We start from the raw sequence: 18,544 nt of genomic DNA on the forward strand, positions 1-18,544 counted from the left end.
CTTGGGAGACCTCAGGGTCCCCTCTGCGGCCAGCCTGGCACCTTCCCAGGCTGATGGAGAGACACCAGTGTTTTAAGGGCACCATCTGCTGGCTAATGGGAGCAAGACGAGGCAGTGATTTGTTAGTGTACCTCTGTGCACTACAAAGTGCTGGAGCCACCTTCAATCAACAGGCAAGGGTTGGAGAGCAAGTAGGGGAAGCTGGAGTGACACTGGATGGGGGTTTTAAATAAAGCCAAATTAAACTGACAACCTCAAAGCTCGGCAGAATAGTTAAATTTAATCAAAAGTATTTTCTGGCTTCAAAAAGTCCATTGTAGTTTAGTTGATGTTATCTTGGTAGGAACCTATGAGTCACAGTTCTGGTCATATTTTACATCCTTTTGTGGGATTTCTTAGCTTGGTCTTGTTTCTAGAAAAGAAGCAAAGAATTGGCCAAGTTTGTGTGCTCTTATAATATGCTGTCATCCCTGTGTGCCCATCAATGCTTTCCCTCTTGATTATTCTAGCTACTAAAAATAAGAAGCCATGGCTGGTAATTCTTCTCCTTGATAACTCACCTCTTTTTTCCATTGTAGTTTTAACATTGAGAGAACCCCAAAGAACCCCTTAAAGTACTCATTAATGCAAATGGGAAAAGTGATACTTGATTTAGGACTTGGAAAAAAGTCTGATATAAAATAGAATTTGTAAGGGTGACTGTGATCATGTATTACTGCTGATGGCTGGTGCTTGAATGTGGAGTAGTTATCCAATTAGATTGTCATGTGGGACAAGACAACGTGTCTGTGCTGTGCCCTCCCAAACTGAACCAGACAGACATGCAAAGTAATATATTAGGTGGCTTAAAAAAAGTATTGTATATCTATGTTAACTGCTGTTACTGTGAATAGTCTTCTCTCCCTTATATGCATGAGACTGCTGTTATTATTAATGTGACATTTAAATGCCTTTTATTTTTCTCTCTTTTCTTCTTTCAGTTGCAAACGAGACAGGTGACAAAAATGCACGACCACTATCACGATTTGCCCGTGAGTAGCCTTTGGTTTTAATTTTAACCAGTTGATTTTTGGTTCTACTGTATGAATAAGCACGTTTAATCAGTTGTTTCCTCCCATACTATGTCTGCCTGTTACTGGAATAGTCTTCTTTCCCTTATATGCATGAGAACTGCTGTTATTATTAATCTTAATGTGACATTTAAATGCCTTTTATTTCTCTCTCTTTTCTTCTTTCAGTTGCAAACGAGACAGGTGACAAAAATGCACGACCACTATCACGATTTGCCCGTGAGTAGCCTTTGGTTTTAATTTTAACCAGTTGATTTTTGGTTCTACTGTATGAATAAGCACGTTTAATCAGTTGTTTCCTCCCATACTATGTCTGCCCTGTTGTTACAATTCATTTACAGGACTAAACTGAGGAATTGAAGTTCTTAGTTGGAAAAGTCGCTTACAGAACTTCAGACTTTTTGAACAGTTGATGCAAATTTAGGAGAATGGAAAGCTTTGTGCCCTTACTAGTGTTTCATCAAAAAAGGTTGTTACAATATGAGTGTCACAAAGCCAGCTGAGGTTGACTGCAGTGGCTACAAAGTGATTTGGGTCAAGATTTAGAAAAAATGTGAAAACTGTGGTTAAACCTTGCTGGTAACTCCTCCATCACCTTTTGCTTCTCACATCAAGGTTAGGAACTAAAGATGTGGTTTGGGATTTGAATTAAGTGACCCAAATTTGAACAAAACAAAGGGATGCATCTGGTTACGTAGCACTGTCTGACCAGGACTTTGACCATATGAATTATTACACAGATGACAAAATATGTGGGAGTGAAAAGGAGGATAAGAAATCCTATTCATAATGACTGCAGTTTCATGATGATTTAGCATGGAAAAATCCCCTTCTCATGGTCAAAAGGGAGCATTTGCCATCATCATGTGTGGTGCAGGTCAGAACATCAAAATAATTTACACGTGTGGTGTGGTATTTCAGACAGTCACAGGATGGCACTCTGAGCATGCCATACCTCACTCAGGTGGCTGAGATCCTTCAGGGAAAAGGAACCTACCTGGGTATGAAATCTGTTGTGTGTAGTGACTTACAAGGTGATGGAGCAGATTGAACAGGACTGAGAGGAAATTGTACTGGCAGTCCATCTTCCTGGTTTTAGGGTTTATTTTCCTTTATATTGTGGACGTTGAAGCTTCAAAAAGAGGCTGTACTCATCAGTCCTGCCTGGTTCAACCCTGGAAGTGAACACAGCAAAAGAGATCACAGAGGAGAGAGTTGTAAATGGAAATGCAACTGTTTCAATGTTCTTTATTGTTCTGCTTTTTGTCCATTATGGTTCCTGGATACTAGGTACAGAGTTGGATGAGTTCAGCCAAAGAACTGTTTATTCCTGGATATTTGGGTTACAAGGACTTCATGCTGTAGTATTGCCTGACAAGTAGGTCAGGCATAGCCATAGAAACCTAGAATGGCTGAGGCTGGAAGGGACCCTAGAGATCATCTAATCCAACCTTCCTGCCATGGGCAGGGATGCTTCTCAACTAGACTGGGTTGCCCAAGGCCTCATCCAGCCTGGCCTGGAACACCTCCAGGGAGGGGCATCCACAGCTTCTCTGGGTAATCTAGTCCAGAGTCTCACCACCCTTGTACTGAAGAACTTCTTCCTGAAATCTAGTCTAAACCTACTCTTCTTCAGTTTAAAACCATTTCCCCTCATCCTGTTGCTGAAAAGTCCCTCTCCAGCCTTCCTGTACCCTGTTTCTGGGCATTCTTGTGAAAAGTCCCTCTCCAGCCTTCCTGTAGGTTCCCGTCAGATATTGGAAGGCAGCTCTAAGGTCTCCCCAGAGTCTTCTCCAGGCTGAACAGTCCCAGTGCCCTCAGCCTATCCTCATAGCAGAGATGCTCCAGCCCCTGGATCATCTGTGGCCCTCCTCTGGACTCGTTCCAACAGATCTGTGTCCCTTTGATAATGTCCAGACGTTTGGAGCTGCAATGGCATTTCAGTTCTGACATTCATAAGAACTTGATTTTCAGTGAATGTGTGCAGGGTGCAGGTCTGAGACCCAGAAACAGTCTCCCTCCTTGGAGGCTTTTAATACCCATCTGGATGAGTTCCTGTGTGACCTGCCCTAGACTAGATGGTCCTGCTCTGGCAGGGGGGTTGGACTCGATGGTCTCCAGAGGTCCCTTCCAAGCCCTGACATTCTGTGAGGTTCTGTTCCTGCTCTCAGCCAGGCCTTGTTGCAGAGTTGGGGCTGGCTGACATTCCATGGAGGAGAGCAGACTGATGGGTGGCTGTCAGCTGAGTGAAAGGGCAGGGTACCCCCTTACAAGGCCTCATCATATGAGCCAGTGCTGCATGGGATTAAGGGTGGAGGTGAGATCAAGGCCATGGGCTATTTGACAGTAACAGAAATACAACGCAGAGAGGGACACTTAGATAAGCCTGGTTGGGAACTAGTCACAGAGACATAATGTGGGGATGAAGGGAGATAATTCAAAGTGTAAATCAGTCCTTCACTGTTAGGAGTTAAATTTAGTGATGTGGGAGTCAGATTGAGGATTTAGTGATCCAGCTAGCTTCTCATGGGGTGTCATTCATATCTTTAATAAGGTGACAACTCGGTGGGAATGGGAAGGAAAATTGGAATGGAAACTGTGCTATGGAAAGGAGGGAAATGTCTGAAGCATGTTCTGTGCTAATGTGAGTTAAACTGCTGATGCATAAATTTACACTGGGAGTACTATAACCTGCTCTGCCATGCCCTGTTTCATTGGGCAAACAATGGAGTGCAGGTCAAACACCCACAACCATCCTGGCTGAACAGCAGAACAACCTGCAGCTGGGGCAATGGGAGTGATAGCTGTGTGCTTCTCAGTGCTTGCAGGGTAACAGCATTTCCAGGCTATAGGAAAGTATGTGAACCCACAGATTCTTTAAGCAGAGTTCTGCTTTTTAATTTACAACACCTAAACCTATTTTGCTTTTGCCTCTAGCTCAGCTATCGTTGTCTTTGACAGGGTGTGATAGAATGAGGGGGAAGCATTTTTGCAGAGGTTTACTCTTATTCAGAAGGATTTGAAATTGAAACTGAGTTAAGTGTTATTCATTCCAATGCTAGGGCTATCCAATCTCCTGTCCTCTTCAATGTCAAATTCCAGGCCATTTAGGAAACTGAATTTAAGAGTTTTCTACTCCCTTTAGCAGCAGTTAGGGTGCCTGGTATCTCACTGTCATCTTGCTACAAGTACCCCTGTGCCATCAGTCTCTGTTAACCTGTCACTTGGCTTTCCCTGGTACTGCAAACACCAGACTACTTGTCTCTACTTAGTGCAGGAAAAGCACGTGTCTTTTTTTCTGGGCCATAGAAATATCCCATTTGTCATAATTATTATTTTTTTTTCATTTTGCATGTTGATTAAAAGCCCCTGGAGAATGACTCCCAGCAGAGCTGGTGCATCTTGTTGCTTTGGAATCCAGTAAGATTAATGCTTGCTCTGGGAAATCTCTTAACTGAAATAAGCAGTGTTTCAGTACTTAACTGCTCTCCTTGGGATCTGCAAACTCACCTATGTATACCCTATGATGCTTCAAAGTACAAATGTGGCACAGGTGTTCAGTGTGGGAATGTCACTGGGATTTTCAGAAGCACCTGATTTATTCAGAAGCCACTTGGAAGACTTTGAAAATATGAAACAGACACTTAAATTTTATGAAATGTAAGTCATATATTCTGTTCTCCAAAGGTGTGGAGAAGATCTGACTGAAGAATGCTAATTTACTTTGTCAGTGTAACTAGAATTACAGATGAGGATGTGTTCTCTGAACGACAAGCAAGAGCCACCTGGTGATATTTCTAAATAAATGTAAAAACATCACCTATAGAGATATTTTGGCATTTGAACGTCTGCTTGAAGTTTCAGCAGAAAAGAAATGTTCTCTGATACTAGTCCTTCAGTGAAATCTTTAATCCTTGACCACCTTTAAGTTTAATCTAAGGAATTAGATGGTTAAAACTGTATTGTTTTGGTACTTTGTTTTTTGGTTAGTTATTCAGCTTAAAATATTGCCACATCAACACGTGCTAAGCTATTATCTAGCTATGAGGAGAGGATGAGTTTTGCTGACACTTGAAAACCCCATGTTCTGTAATCAAACCTTCTCATGGAAAGCATTACAGTCTTGGATTTGGAATGACCTGAGCTTGAGTGCTTGTTACCACTTGGAGCTTTATTTCAGGTGTTCAGGCTTAGTCCCAAACTGTGGTGCTCCAAACCTGTAACAGAGGATCTTTTTTTTTCTCTAGACTGCTGAGAACAGTAGGCCAGGAATTTATTTTCCTTCTCACTCTCTGCTTTTCCAGGGTCTAAATCACAAAACTGCTTATGGAACACCATTATTGGTGGGCTGACTGGTGGCAACCTCAAGGAAAGGCCAAAGCCTACCATCATCAGTGACCCTAGACCTCCTGAAGAAATCCTGGCGGATGAACTGCCACCAGTGGACAGTCCTGAGGTTTTTTTCTGTAGACTGCTGAGAGACTGAACAGTAGGCCCAGGAATTTATTTTCCTTCTCACTCTCTGCTTTTCCAGGGTCTAAATCACAAAACTGCTTATGGAACACCATTATTGGTGGGCTGACTGGTGGCAACCTCAAGGAAAGGCCAAAGCCTACCATCATCAGTGACCCTAGACCTCCTGAAGAAATCCTGGCGGATGAACTGCCACCAGTGGACAGTCCTGAGGCGCTGGTGAAAACGTCTTTCAGGTCTGATGGATGTGAATTTACTCTGTCTGTCCTTGAGAGGGTGTGTCACTCAGGACAGGGTGTCTTTTGAAGATTAAGCCTGCAGTGTGGGCTTGGTGAAAGAAATTGATACTGAGGGATTCTGTGATGCTTTGCATCTTTGTACTGAACAAGAGTGAAAAGAGAGGTCCAGAAGTGATACTGACTGGCCTCATCTTTCCCTTCTCAAACCTTGTTAGCCTCCAGAAAAGATTATGGACTAGACATAAACACTAACTAGTCAAAACGGTTGACAAAGTCAGCTCATTACATGGAAATGTCTTTGAAGGTTGGTCTTTTTTCATTTGAAAGTGGTTTAGTGATGAAGCTGTGCATTTGAGGTCAGATGATTTGCTTTCTTGATGCCAGGAGGAGCTAAACCTTGCTCTGTGGATGTGATGTCTTGAGGACTGCCTAGCATTAATTTCTTTTGTCAAGGAGAAAGCTTGTGGCCGGGGGCTCGCAAGCAAGGGATTGCTGCTGTTGTAAAGGGTGTGATCTGTCTGTTGCTGAGTTTTCCTCTCTTTTATTTGACCATGTGGACGTACAGTTATCAGGTATTTCTTGGAGGCATGCTTTCTGAAAATAATTTTCTCAAAATGAGGTAAAATAGAGAAGCTGTGTTCACGCAGCGGATCTTTGACCAGAATGTGGAAGTTGATGTGCCCAGAAAAAGCAAAGTGAGTGTCAGAATTGATTTTTCCAAGTGTTTGCTGAGCTTTTTTGTTGTCCTTGTCACTGCTGAAAAAATATGCTCTACTTTGCTTTTGTATTAAACACGTGTGCAAGCATATAATGGTTTTTGCTCTGGATAAATTTGACTGACTACAGTGGTTTTGATTATACCTCAGTCTCTTGAACTTACTGCAGTTTTCACATAGTCATTACTTAGAAGGTACTTATTTAAGTCATTATATTAGGTAGTAATTTCAGCTATCTTATTTATACTGCTTGACATTTAACAACATATTACCATAAAGTAAGTTTATGTCAGTCTATATAAATAAATGGAATTCCATAGCACATTTTCATTCTTTAATATTTACATGGAATTGATTCAAGACAAGTGTTTCAGAACCTGGATTATTCTTCTGTGATGACCTCAGGTATTTAATGGCTTTTAAATACTTTTCGTCTCTGACAGTTAAAATCTATAATTTCAAGAGATCCAACTCTTTTTCAGCTTTTACTTCTAATAACTAATTCTGGATAGCAGCAGTTCTTTACATTGCCATCATCAAGATAATTTCAACCGTTTTATATGACAAAATAATGTCAACAGCATTTTGGATGGTATGATTTAATTATGTGTGTAGGGGTGACACTTGGAAGAAGTGAGCTTGTATATAGCATAAAAAGGACCGATGAGTTGGAAAGTGTAATTTAGCAAAACAGTTTTGCTAATGCAATTTAAATGGGTTTATCAACATTACAGAACCTTTGGATTTCAACAGAATAGTAATTACTGTACAATGTGGCATTCTGGGGGGTCTTTATAGATGGAAATCCAAACAAATTGTTGTTAGAGAATAAATGGTAGCTGTAGTTTTATAAAGAAAGGAAGCCCCATGTGCATTTAAGAGCTATGCAGAGGGTGGAAGATAAGAGTATGTTGCAATTACTGTCTAAAGACACAGGAAAATAAACACTGTGGTGTTTTTATTGGTTTGGGATCTTGTTGATACTGTGGTGCTAGCTGGAGCTTAGGAGGCAGTAGGATCTTTTGTACAGTGGGTCACATGTTCGATTCATCGGGGTCTTCTGTGGGTCGTGGCCTCCAAGTGCTTCCTTGACAGAGTTTGACTGGTGTGTCTGAGTGCTGGTGATGGCCTGGCAACGTGGCTGTTCTTGGCCACTAGGCACTAGAAGATCTTGCTACCCTGTTGCTAAGCTTGTATGGATGAATTTTACAGAGAGAAGAACCAGACCTTGTTTTCAAATGTGACGGCTACAAGCTGTAAAATGCAGCAGCTCTCTTACTACTTGTGATTCACTGCTGTTAGAGCAGTCTGTGGCAATACTACCCCTTTCATGCACAGTGGAAAAGAAAATGTCTCTCCAGTGTCAAATGAGTCACACTTCCCTGTGATTGCCTCTCTCGTTACGTGACTACGTATGGCGGCGTGAAATCCCAGTTGCCACCTCTTGTCTTAGATCTTGTTTTCTCCTGTGCAGTACTTATTGTTCTGTAGCTTGGAAAATAAGGAAAAGATCTATATTTGATTTTGTTCAGCGTCTAGATATGAACTTGAGACACATTTAAATGTAAAAGGAGGAATGTGGTTATTTCAATCACTTCAGTACTTTTCCTGCAGTAATAATCCATCTTTAAGAAGTAAATAAAAAAAACCAGTAGAAACCAAGCCTCTGCTGGGCTCCAGCCCCAAACCAGGGGCTGCAATCAGTTGTTTTTTGAATAGCTGTTGGTAGATCAGCATCCAAGGATGTCCCCAAACCAGGACATTGTCACAACACCATGTGCTGGGAGTCAGCACACAAGCCTCGGTCATGTGGGTTGAGGTGGCATCAATGGGAATGAGGGGTATGAGCCTTCCTTCCCCCTGCCTGGCCTGGCTCATGGCAAGAGCCCATCCCCAGTCAGATGGTGCAGAGGGACCTGCAGGACTCCTCCTTTACCACCTCACATGTTTTTACAGTCTCTGGGGAGCACCCAAGCTCGGCTGTAGCTACCTGAACTAGTGTGAGAGGTTGGAAAAGTGGAGACAGAGGTGATGTGTGGGAGAGCTGTGACCATAACTGTAGAAAAACAGAAGTTGAGGGCTAGTTGTGGGGTAGAATAAAGCCTTTCCTCCCTCCCCTCAGTATTTGTTCATGGCCTTTTTAATTTAGATTTTCTTCTTGTGTTTTACAAAACACAGAAGTTGAGAGATGAGTCTCATTTAAAAGAGACTTGTGCAAGGCTGGAAAGGCAAAAGACATTTTCTCATTGGTTTTTATACCCATCTGCAGAAGATGCAGGCCTCACTAACCATTGAAATGTAAGGAGTCTGCCTCCCTGAGAACCACCCTTCCCAACATCTTTCTCAATCTAGACTTATTATAAGGCACTTTACTTGCATTATTCATAAATCCATCTATGTTCTATTCAAACCTGTTGCTTATTCCTGTTATTTATTGCTACTCATTACGAGGAATAAGAAGTGAAAAGTGTTCTGTTCATTAAGGAAATGGCTCCCACATCATTTGTCTCTCTTCCCTCTTCTTTTAATTTTGCCTCCCTCCTAAGTGCATGTTATGCTTTGTGAGAGCAATGCATTTATTTCCTGGTAGATTGAGATTTATGAGTCAGAGGGGGAATGATCAGAGGAGAAAGATTTATACCAGTTACTGTTCAAAGGCTGCATTCTCTCTCTGTTCACCTGTATCCACATGGGTTCAGGAGGAAGGTGTTTTTTCAGGCAGTTGAAAGAGAAATGGACTTCTCCCACTTTTTTTTTTTTTTTGATATCACAGTCTTCTTGTTCTTCATAGGCTAGATGTATTATTGATCAGAAACAAAGGCGGCGGGTCTGTCTCTGCGAATTTCAGACACATCAAAAGACCCAAGCTGAGAAATTTAGATGGACTGTGGGTGTCCTAGCAGAGCTGTGCCTTTGAAAGGCAGGGAACAAACCCACTTCTAGGATGAGAATCAGAGTTTGAGCTGAAGCTCCATGGATAAACAAAATCCTGGTACTATGGAGGTCCTGCTTTGAGGACGGACCAATGCCTGTCCTTAACCACACTTATATTGTACTTATGGGCATATTTTAAACCCCAAATGTGGTGGACTTGTACAACCACATGAGCCTCACATGTCTGTGGCTCTCCTGTGGGTTTATGAGGCTGTTCCTCCAGCCTGTAGACTGCACATGAAGGACACTGGGGAGGAAGGGAGGAGATGTGGGCTCTGGAACCGGTTTTTATTGTCCTGGCAGTCTGTGTATGTCCTGTGGGCCACAAGTTGCTCATCCCATTACTAAATTAAGACTGTCATGGTATATATTTCATTCCCAATGAAAAAATGGGATAGAGACTTTCTTACTCTTGGCAGTCAGAGGGACCGTAACGAGATGGAATAAAAGTCTTTGACTAATCAGTTGCTGGAGCTTTATCTTGAGTTCTTTAATTTGAGTAAGCAATGAACATTAAGAAGACAATAAAAGAAAATTCCCATACAGTTTCATCTGCTTTGAAATGGTGGTGAAGTGGTATGTTATATTGTGATGTTATCCTGAAGGATGTGGTAAAATATTCTCCAGATCCAATCCAATCAGGGACAGGTTTGGTTTGGTTTTGAGACCACAAAACCTGTAAGTAAGAGCTCAGGAGTATTTTGAAATGAAGAGCAACGCTGGCAATCACGAAATTGCTCACAATAATCTTCAGGCTGATGGATATCTTCAGATAGCCATCCATCTTAATCTTCACTAATGTCCTCCATTTCTTCTTAATGTGGAGAGCTTTGAAGGAGGAAGAAAAAGGGATGCTTAGCTGCAATTAATGATGACAGTCAGATCTGGAGAGAAAACTGGATTCTGTTTTGGGAAAATACTGGCCTTTTATGCATTGAAGTACAAATTTGATTATTTTTTTTTTTAATGAAACCCAAGAGAGAACCTACCCTAAACTTTCAGCCAGGACACTGGAAATCCCTATAGCTGTTGCAGGTGTCATCCAATCCAGTGGGTTGAATTGTTGATTCCCTTGGGAATGCCATTAATACCAGGCCATGGGTTGGCTCAGAGTCACCTGTTTGCAACCCCTGCTCTGTGTATCACTCAGGTTTTGACTCTGAGCCTTCTAATAAAGGTTTTGCCCAATTTGCCTCCCCATGCAAAATGATTTTGGTAACTGGCATGTTTTGCTGGAAATTCTTTCACCAGAAATTCACAGCCCAGCCTACCAGTGACTTTGCAGGAATATAGCAACATGTAGGTAAGTGAAGCTGCTGTGAACTGTCAACACCCCTTACCCACATATCTTGATAACATCTCTTCTTGATCTGGTTTCCCTTTTTTTTATGTACTAGAAAGGTCTCATTTGGAAATTCCCACACTGAGTCCTCGGCACTTGCTGATGTCAGAGCCACGGTGTCTGTAGTTTCCAGATTGGGACATTTATTTTTAGTTCCAATAATTTTTGGATCTGAATCTACTGAAGCGTTCACAGCAAGACTGCTAAAACTATCATGTGTTACTTGGCTTCCAGCTGAACTTTATAAATTGATCTAAACTTTATAAATTGACTCAGGTTGTTTTGAAGCCAGTCTAAATTTGCCGTGGGTGCTACTCTTACTCTGGCCAAAAGCAATCTTGTGTCTTCTTTGGGTGGAAAAGCCTTCATTTTGAGGTGTAGGGATTGACCCAGGAGCATGGACTTTGGATCCCCATTTGAGCCCAGTGCTTCCTTCAGTTGGAAATGTACCTTTGATCAGTCTCCTCTTTTAGGTGAGCACTTAGAGTTCCTTGTCAGAGAAAATTTTCTCTCAGCTCAGCTGAAAAATGACCAGACCTGAAGTTGTTTCTTTTAAATAACAGCTACTGAAGAGCATCTATTGCAAAGGGGAAAGCTATCAGAAGCTTATTTTCCTTCTTCCTAAATGATGTGTGCAAGTCTCATTTAGTTCAGTGTGAGCATCTGTAGTTGCAGTTTTTAAGATGAAGATAACATTTCTATTCCCAGAACCTCAAGATGGAATTTTTTTTGTCATATAATCTTCACCAATATTATCTACTCCTGAATCAAAAAGATGCTTGTTATCCTACTGCCTTCTTGTAGCAGTTATAATTGCCTGCCCTAATTCCAAACAGTGTTTTTCATAATAAAGCAATATTCAGATTCATTCTGAAGATGAGATGTTGAGAAAATTGGATTCCTCTTATGGCACCCTGCCTCTTTTTGAGGGCTTCTTCACATCTTCAATTGTTTTAAAGTTGTTTATAATGTCATTATCTGCAATGTCAATGGTCCTTGAGTGAAAGAACTGCAGAGCCTAGTGGTGTAAATACAGCGGGCCAAATTTGGCTTAAATTGGCTTAAAATTCACTAGACTTCTGTGGAGTTACTGCTTTACCACAGGTGAGTGTGTGGCTTGGTATCTCAAACCAGTGCTCTTACAGGGACATTTGCATTTATTGATGAACGATATAAATCTGACAAACTTGGCCAGGTGTTTTTGCTGAGTCATGAATGATTTTGACAATTAATCCATTAATCAGGGCTAGATACAGCAAATTCCCATCTGGGGAATACCTACTGACTTTCACAAGGACTCCAGGAAGCTTGCAGCCTTGAACCTTTTACCTTTTTTCTCCATTGCTTCTGTATATGCTTCATATCTTCTATTTGTCATTCTTTATGAAGCAGTTGTACAATAATTAAGAGTTTATAATAGCACAAATTGATTTGATATGCTTTAGAAATATTGTTTGTTGTTTTTTTTCCCAGCATGGCTGTATTATGGCTTATACAACTGTGATTTTATGCTGTTTAATAGTAATGACCTGGATGATGGGGCATAGTGCACCCTCAGCAAGTTTGTAGGTGAAGAAAAAAGACAAACCAGGAGGAGAGACCATCAGGCAGACCAGGCAGGTGGGTGTGCTCCCTTCCAGAGGGAACTGGACTGTCCAGAACCTTGTGCACTTCAGCAAGGGGTACAAAGTTCTGCACCATGCTGGGGAACAACCCCGTGAAGCAGTGTGTGCTGGGGCCTGGCTGACTGGAAAGCAGCTTTGCTAAGAAGAACCTTGGTGTGCTGGTGGACAACAGCTTAGAACATGAGCCAGCAACGTGACCTTGCAGGAAAAGGGGCCAGCTGTGTGCTCGGGGGCATTAGGAAGAGTGTCACCAGCAGATCAAGCTTCCCCTCTGCTCAGCAATGATGGGGCCACATGTGGATTGCTGAGTCCAGTTCTGGATTCCCCAGTTCAAGAGAAATGGGGGCACACTGGAAAGGGTCCAGCAAAGGACTGTGAAGATGATTAAGAGACTGGAGGATGTGACATAGGAGAGGCCAGGAGAGCTGGAACTGTTCAGCTGGGAGGAGAGAAGGCTTGCAGGGAGCTCATCGGTATAAATACCTGGCAGAGGGGAACACAGAAGATGGGGCCAGACTCTTCTCAGCTGTGCCCAGTGACAGGACAGGAGGCAGAAGGCAAAACCTGAAATACAGGAAACACCATTCAAACATAAGAAAAAGTTTATTGGTTTTTGATGTTGTTTGCTCTGAGGGTGCTTGGACACTGGCCCGGGTTTATCCAGACAAGTTGTGGAGTCTCCATCACTGGAGATATTCAAAACATGACTGGACACAGTCCCAGGCAACTGCTGTAGCTGACAGTGCTTTGAGCAAGGGGGTTGGACTCCATGACCTCCAGAGGCCCTCTCCAGCCTCAGCATTTCTGTGATTCTGTGGTGGGAATGCTGAAGCTGAATTATCCCTGTGAGTGAAATCCTGGTGTCTGATCTGCACTGCGGATCCGCTCCCTGCAGGCTTGTGCTGGATCCTCTGCACAGCTCTGCTGCAGGATCTCCCTCTGACGTCAGGGTGTAGCAGAGCTCTGCACTGCAGGCTCACAACAGGGATCTTCCTCTGGAGAGTTTCCCCATCTGTGTCCGAGGCAAACCAGAATAACACGTTATAACTTCTTTTTTTTTTATATATATATATATATAAACTGAGCATTTTGTGAATTGAGTCTCCCACCCAGACATTTATTAACATGCAAGCTTCAGCTCCAGTCCTCAAAAGAAAGTGGCACTGAGTTCACAGCTCATCTAGATGGTAGGGAAGAAGAAACTCCTGTAATGAGATACTAATACAGATCCTCCAATGTAATTTAAATTTGTCTGAATGAGCTTGCCCTAAGAAGGAAGGGGAAGTGCAAATGACAGAGGCAGTTTCCATAAAGAACTGTTCAAAACTTTTTCATCAGTCATGGTGAGTTGAATAAGTGCCTTGGTGAGGTTACTTGTAGTCTCAGAAACCGTTAGTTCATTGCCAGGGGCAGCCAAATGCTTTGATCTGTCCTGAGTTGAAGCCTGGTAGCAAAGATTTTACTACTGGTTGCTTCTACAGGAGCATTTTGGGGATCTTGCTGAGCTTTCTCTTGGTCTTAAAAAATATTGCTTAAATATTTACCTTCACAGAGATACAAGACTACAGTGCCATCTATTTTTAACCAGTACTCTCTACCAATGGTGATTTCAAAAGAGAACTTGGCCTAAAATGCTACATGGAAAATTTTCTCATGTATTTCCTCCAGCACTGAGATAAGAGGGAAGTGATAGAAAAGCAAGGAAGCCAGTTCTCTCCCTAGGCTTTCATTGCTGAATTTGTGTGCCTACTGTCATGCAAAATGTGATTATACTTCTTTTTGTCTTGTCAAAGGTCATCTTAATGACACTCATCTCTTTCCAGAGACTGTGTCAGGAACTACCTGTTAAATTTCTTCAGTAGACAAGTTCTGAATTTCTCTGTTTTGGTTTGGTTTTGTTGGCTCAGGCATGGCTTCAGGTGTGAGACCAGATTCTCTCCTGGTTTTATCCAGGTGTTATTAGAGTACCTGACTTGAGCAGAGCTGTACATGCCTAAGGCAGCTGAGATGTCACAGGGTGAATGACATTAGCTGATGGAATGCAATTAGGTGGAGAGGAAGGTAATCAATCAGCCAGTTCTCATTTCTCTTAGGAATGTCTTCATGCTTCTGTGGGAATCCCAGGGAGTCTGGTGATGCAAACAAAGGCTTGCAACGTGACCACGCTGAGATCAGCACTGGCTTTGTTGAAATCTGAGACAAAATACTGGCTTTTAAGGGTCAAGTAGGTGCAATTTTCAGAGTATTTCCCCAGGGCTGTAGCTCTGGCTAGACAACTGCATCCCTGTCCATGCTGTTTGACCTCTGCAGTGCAGAAAGGCTGAGTGCTGTGAGGGATACCTGTTGTTCCACAGCACCTGACTTCAGTCTCCTGGTCTTGAGGAGCATTTGTGCCATACCTGACTTCTCTGTAACCATGTGGGCCCCAGGGCCATCTCACTGTTACCTTGGTAAGTGTCTCTGCCCAGTGTCCTCCTTGGCTGTTCTGTAAGGACTATGAAGGGATTATTTCTCACTGGGATGTTACTGGCAAGACAGGCAGGGCAGGAGGGGTTCAGCTGTTCTGTGAGGGACTTTGGGCAGGCAGAGCTGCACATAAGTGAGCTGAGGTGACCTCCTCGTGGTCGTGGATAGGCAGCTGGTTCACACACAGGGGTCTAGCTCCTGTGCCAGTTTTATGTTGTCTGTGGGTTTTGTGTTGCTTGTTTGGTTGTTTTTTTTTTTTGTCAATTCTTAACTGAACCCAGGCCTGTCACCTCATGCTCTTTCTGGTGGAGTGATATGAGCATCTCTTGGTAGGACTGGATTTGCAGGATTGGACTCCGGGCTAAATGAGCTGGCAGAAAGTTTGAAATAATGCCAGGTCTGGGTCAGTCCTCCCAGTCCAGAAGGAGAGGGTGGTAATCATCCTCTGCCTGCACCAAATTCATGTTACCCTGTGGCCTTCCCAGCTTGGCACAGCTTTTCCTGTGGCCACAGTCAATGTTGGAGGTGTTGGACTGTGCAGGTGTGTGAAACCCCAGCCATCTGGCCTGTCCACAGCTTAGCAATGAAACTAACAGTTGCTTTCTGACAGAAAGCCATGCTTGGCTGGGCTGGGAATGTCCGTGGGATCCCTCTTGTGTGGCATCTACTGGAGGATGGGGTCTGTTTGTGTGGCACTTACTGTTTTCCTGGGGTGACTGCTGTAAGCACCTCATTTGATGAAGTGAAGTCCGTGATATCTGCACGTTTGAGGGCTTTTGTCTGGCCCAAACTTTTTCCCAAAGGGCAAAATAAAAGAAAAAGTATAGTTTGAAAGAAGGTTCAAGTTGTTTTGTTGTTGCCACTACCATTTTGATAGGAGCAGCTCATGCTGCTGCAGGAGAATCACCATTGAAACCGGTGACGGTGTCAGGTGGTGTCCATGGAAGGAGGCAGCACGTTCCCATCTCTGTGTGCTGGCTCGTGGGACCTGGCTCCTCGCTGAGGGAGGGGGGCTGCCACGCTGCTCTGAGCAGGGAGAGGGGTGGGTTTGGTGCTGAGGGTCATGCCCAAGCTCCTTCTTCGTGTGCCGCAGGCCCGTGACGAGCCGATGAGTGTAGCTGCACATTGTGTGTGTGCCAGAGGAGATAAGAGAGCTGCTCTGACGTGGCTCTACAAAAGCCATGGACAAGAAGACCCATTGGCAGAGGGGTGATAGCTCTGATAAGCCTGACCTCTATGCAGTGGCTAATTTTAGTGTTTATCTGACCAGTGGGGAACTGGGAGTGTTGTCAAGTGACCGATAAACCCCTAACTTTTATCATTAGTTACAGGTAGCCATGGGGACAGGCAGCTCAGGGGTCTGGTTTGGCTTTCCTCTTGTTCAGTTCAAGAGTGACATCAGGAGTAACTTGTGATAGTCAAATGGTCTCCAAGCCTGTAGATGAAAATAAACTCAGGGACAGAGACTCTGACCTTGTCTAACCACAAAAATAGTCATGATTTAGAGGTCGGTTTATTAACTTAATACTTGCAGCTAATTAACTGAACTCAGTAGCTGATGTGTGCAGTGTTCCCCTCCCAGCAGACCTCTGTGGAGGAAGGTCTTCCCACCCCACTTCAGGCACTCATGCAGCCACAGGAAATCATGGATACAGTGGCCATAGTTTTCTTTCTCCACTTTCTCTAGCTGAACATCTGAAGCCAGGCAGAGGAGCACTGTTGTTCCCTGTATTTCCCTTCCTTCAGCCTGTTTCCATTGGACTGCATCTTTGTGCAGAAGGGTTGGCTTGTGGCTGATGGTTGTTCTCTCCTTGCCCCTCACAGCCACAGGAGCAGGCTTGCTGGGGTTGCTTTACTCACAATGTCAGGCTGTCAACCAACGTTTGGTGATCATTCATGTGCTTGCAGGTTTGCAGTTGCCATCCTTTCCAGTTGCCCCAGTTCTTTTTATTTAAAGCTTCTGGCATGGGACACAGCCTTCTCTATGCTTTAAGTAATCCTCTCTGAACCTTTCCCAAAATTTGTCACAGTTGTTATTTAAGAAAGCAAAGAAAGGGTCAATGAACAGCACAGAGACTGAAAGAATTATGTCCTGTCAGGTTACATTTACTAGATGGCATTTTTAAAAATTCAGTACTAAATACTTTTCTCATTTCAGTTCTTGGAAATAGTTCTGTTGGAGGCCAAGCCATTTAAATTTATTGTTCTCAGGCAAGAGAGAAGCTCTTGTTGGTGGGAGAACAGTGTGGGTGATGTAACACACCAAGCCTCCAGCTCACCTTCCCATTATTCAGATGCCAAAATCTGTGATCAGCTGTGAAACACAAATACAGGCAAACTTACTGGTCACTTTTTTGCGGCACTTTCAAGGTAACCACTGCTCTGTATTCTCTGCTGTATTTTGCCACCAGTGTGAGATTGCTGCTGAGCTGATTCATCCCTGGGGAGAGGGAGCTCAGATATGTAGAAAAGTTGATTATTTGGCATGTGCTTGACTTACTGCTCTGACTTTTTCTGATGTTGAGAGTCAGATTGAGAGTGTTTGTCCTCATCTTCATGTTGATCTCCTACACCTTGGATGCAGTTCAAGCTGCAAATGAAGGCTGTGGTCAGCAGCCTTCTGGACAACAGAGCTTTCTCTACAAACATTCATGTAAAATGGAAATAATTTTGGCTTTCAAGATTTTTCTGCATTCTGATAGAAGTTTACAATTCTGAACAAAAAATCTGTCTGCAAATATAACTCAGTTGAAACCTACAAGTGATTCCTGGGCAAACAATAACATGCAGAACTTTGACATAAACTGGCCCAAATTAATGCAGATGTTTGGACTGGTTAGCACAATTTTTTTTACAGACTTCAGGAAATCTTCTTGACCTCTTTCAAGGTTTTCAGTTCCTGCAGCAGAAAGTTTCCATAGCCATCCTGAGACCTTTCAAGCATGGGATGCTTGGCTGAGCAATATTAGTTGAAGAGTTTTTGGAGTCTGCTATGAATAAACATGTATTAATAAGGTGATCCAGAAGAATTTAATATTATATGAGGGGTATGTGTGTGTGGAATATCTCTCTCTCTCTCTAAAAAAACCCTAAGGTGCAGGAGGGGAAAATATTCCTTAGATAAATCATTGTGTTTTAGAGAAATGGTTCTTATTCCACCAACCAAAATGCATAGTATGTGGATTAAATATTCAGAACAAATAACTGTGGAGTAATGACAATACCTGACACCCACTTGCTGTGTCATTTGTACCTCTTAATGAACAGTAGTAGATGGAGCTGGGTGTATTTAGCTATGGAAATGGGGAGACAGCAACAGAGAGCTGTGGTGAGGCTGTGGTGGAGTCTCCTTTTCAACTGCCAAGTGTCAGTGTGTAGTTTGTGATCATTTCAATAAAGACTGCTTGTAGGTTGAATACAGAGGTGAAACAGGTGTGGGGGAATTTATGCATTTATTTTATGCAGATTTATGCCTAAAATCCTCTGCTTCTAAGAATATAAATGAAATCTGAGAGCAAGTAATTCGTAAACTGTATTTTACTCTGTCCACTGTAAGTTAGTCCACTGAGTAGTTGTGTCTCAGACTGATAAAAGAGAATTCAGGTCCTGTTATCTGATTTTACTGAATAGTAAAGTTCAATAAAGGCTGCTTTTAGGTTGAATACAGAAGTGAAACAGG

General features: G+C 42.8%; 1 protein-coding gene across 1 annotated transcript in view; it reads left to right on the plus strand.

Moving 5' to 3' along the window:
- Nucleotides 1-980: 980 nt before the first annotated feature.
- Nucleotides 981-18,544, plus strand: part of PDE1C (phosphodiesterase 1C, calmodulin-dependent 70kDa) — a gene marked incomplete at both ends in the record, with an annotated part of 206,414 nt that continues 188,850 nt past the window's right edge. The window contains 2 exons of the mRNA XM_008947576.1: nt 981-1,031; nt 5,605-5,779. Of these exons, the coding sequence (XP_008945824.1) occupies nt 981-1,031; nt 5,605-5,779 (226 nt within the window). The remainder of the gene's footprint in view (nt 1,032-5,604; nt 5,780-18,544) is intronic.

Source organism: Merops nubicus, unplaced genomic scaffold (genome assembly GCF_000691845.1).
Source record: "Merops nubicus isolate BGI_N331 unplaced genomic scaffold, ASM69184v1 scaffold2309, whole genome shotgun sequence".
Classification (NCBI taxonomy): domain Eukaryota; kingdom Metazoa; phylum Chordata; class Aves; order Coraciiformes; family Meropidae; genus Merops; species Merops nubicus.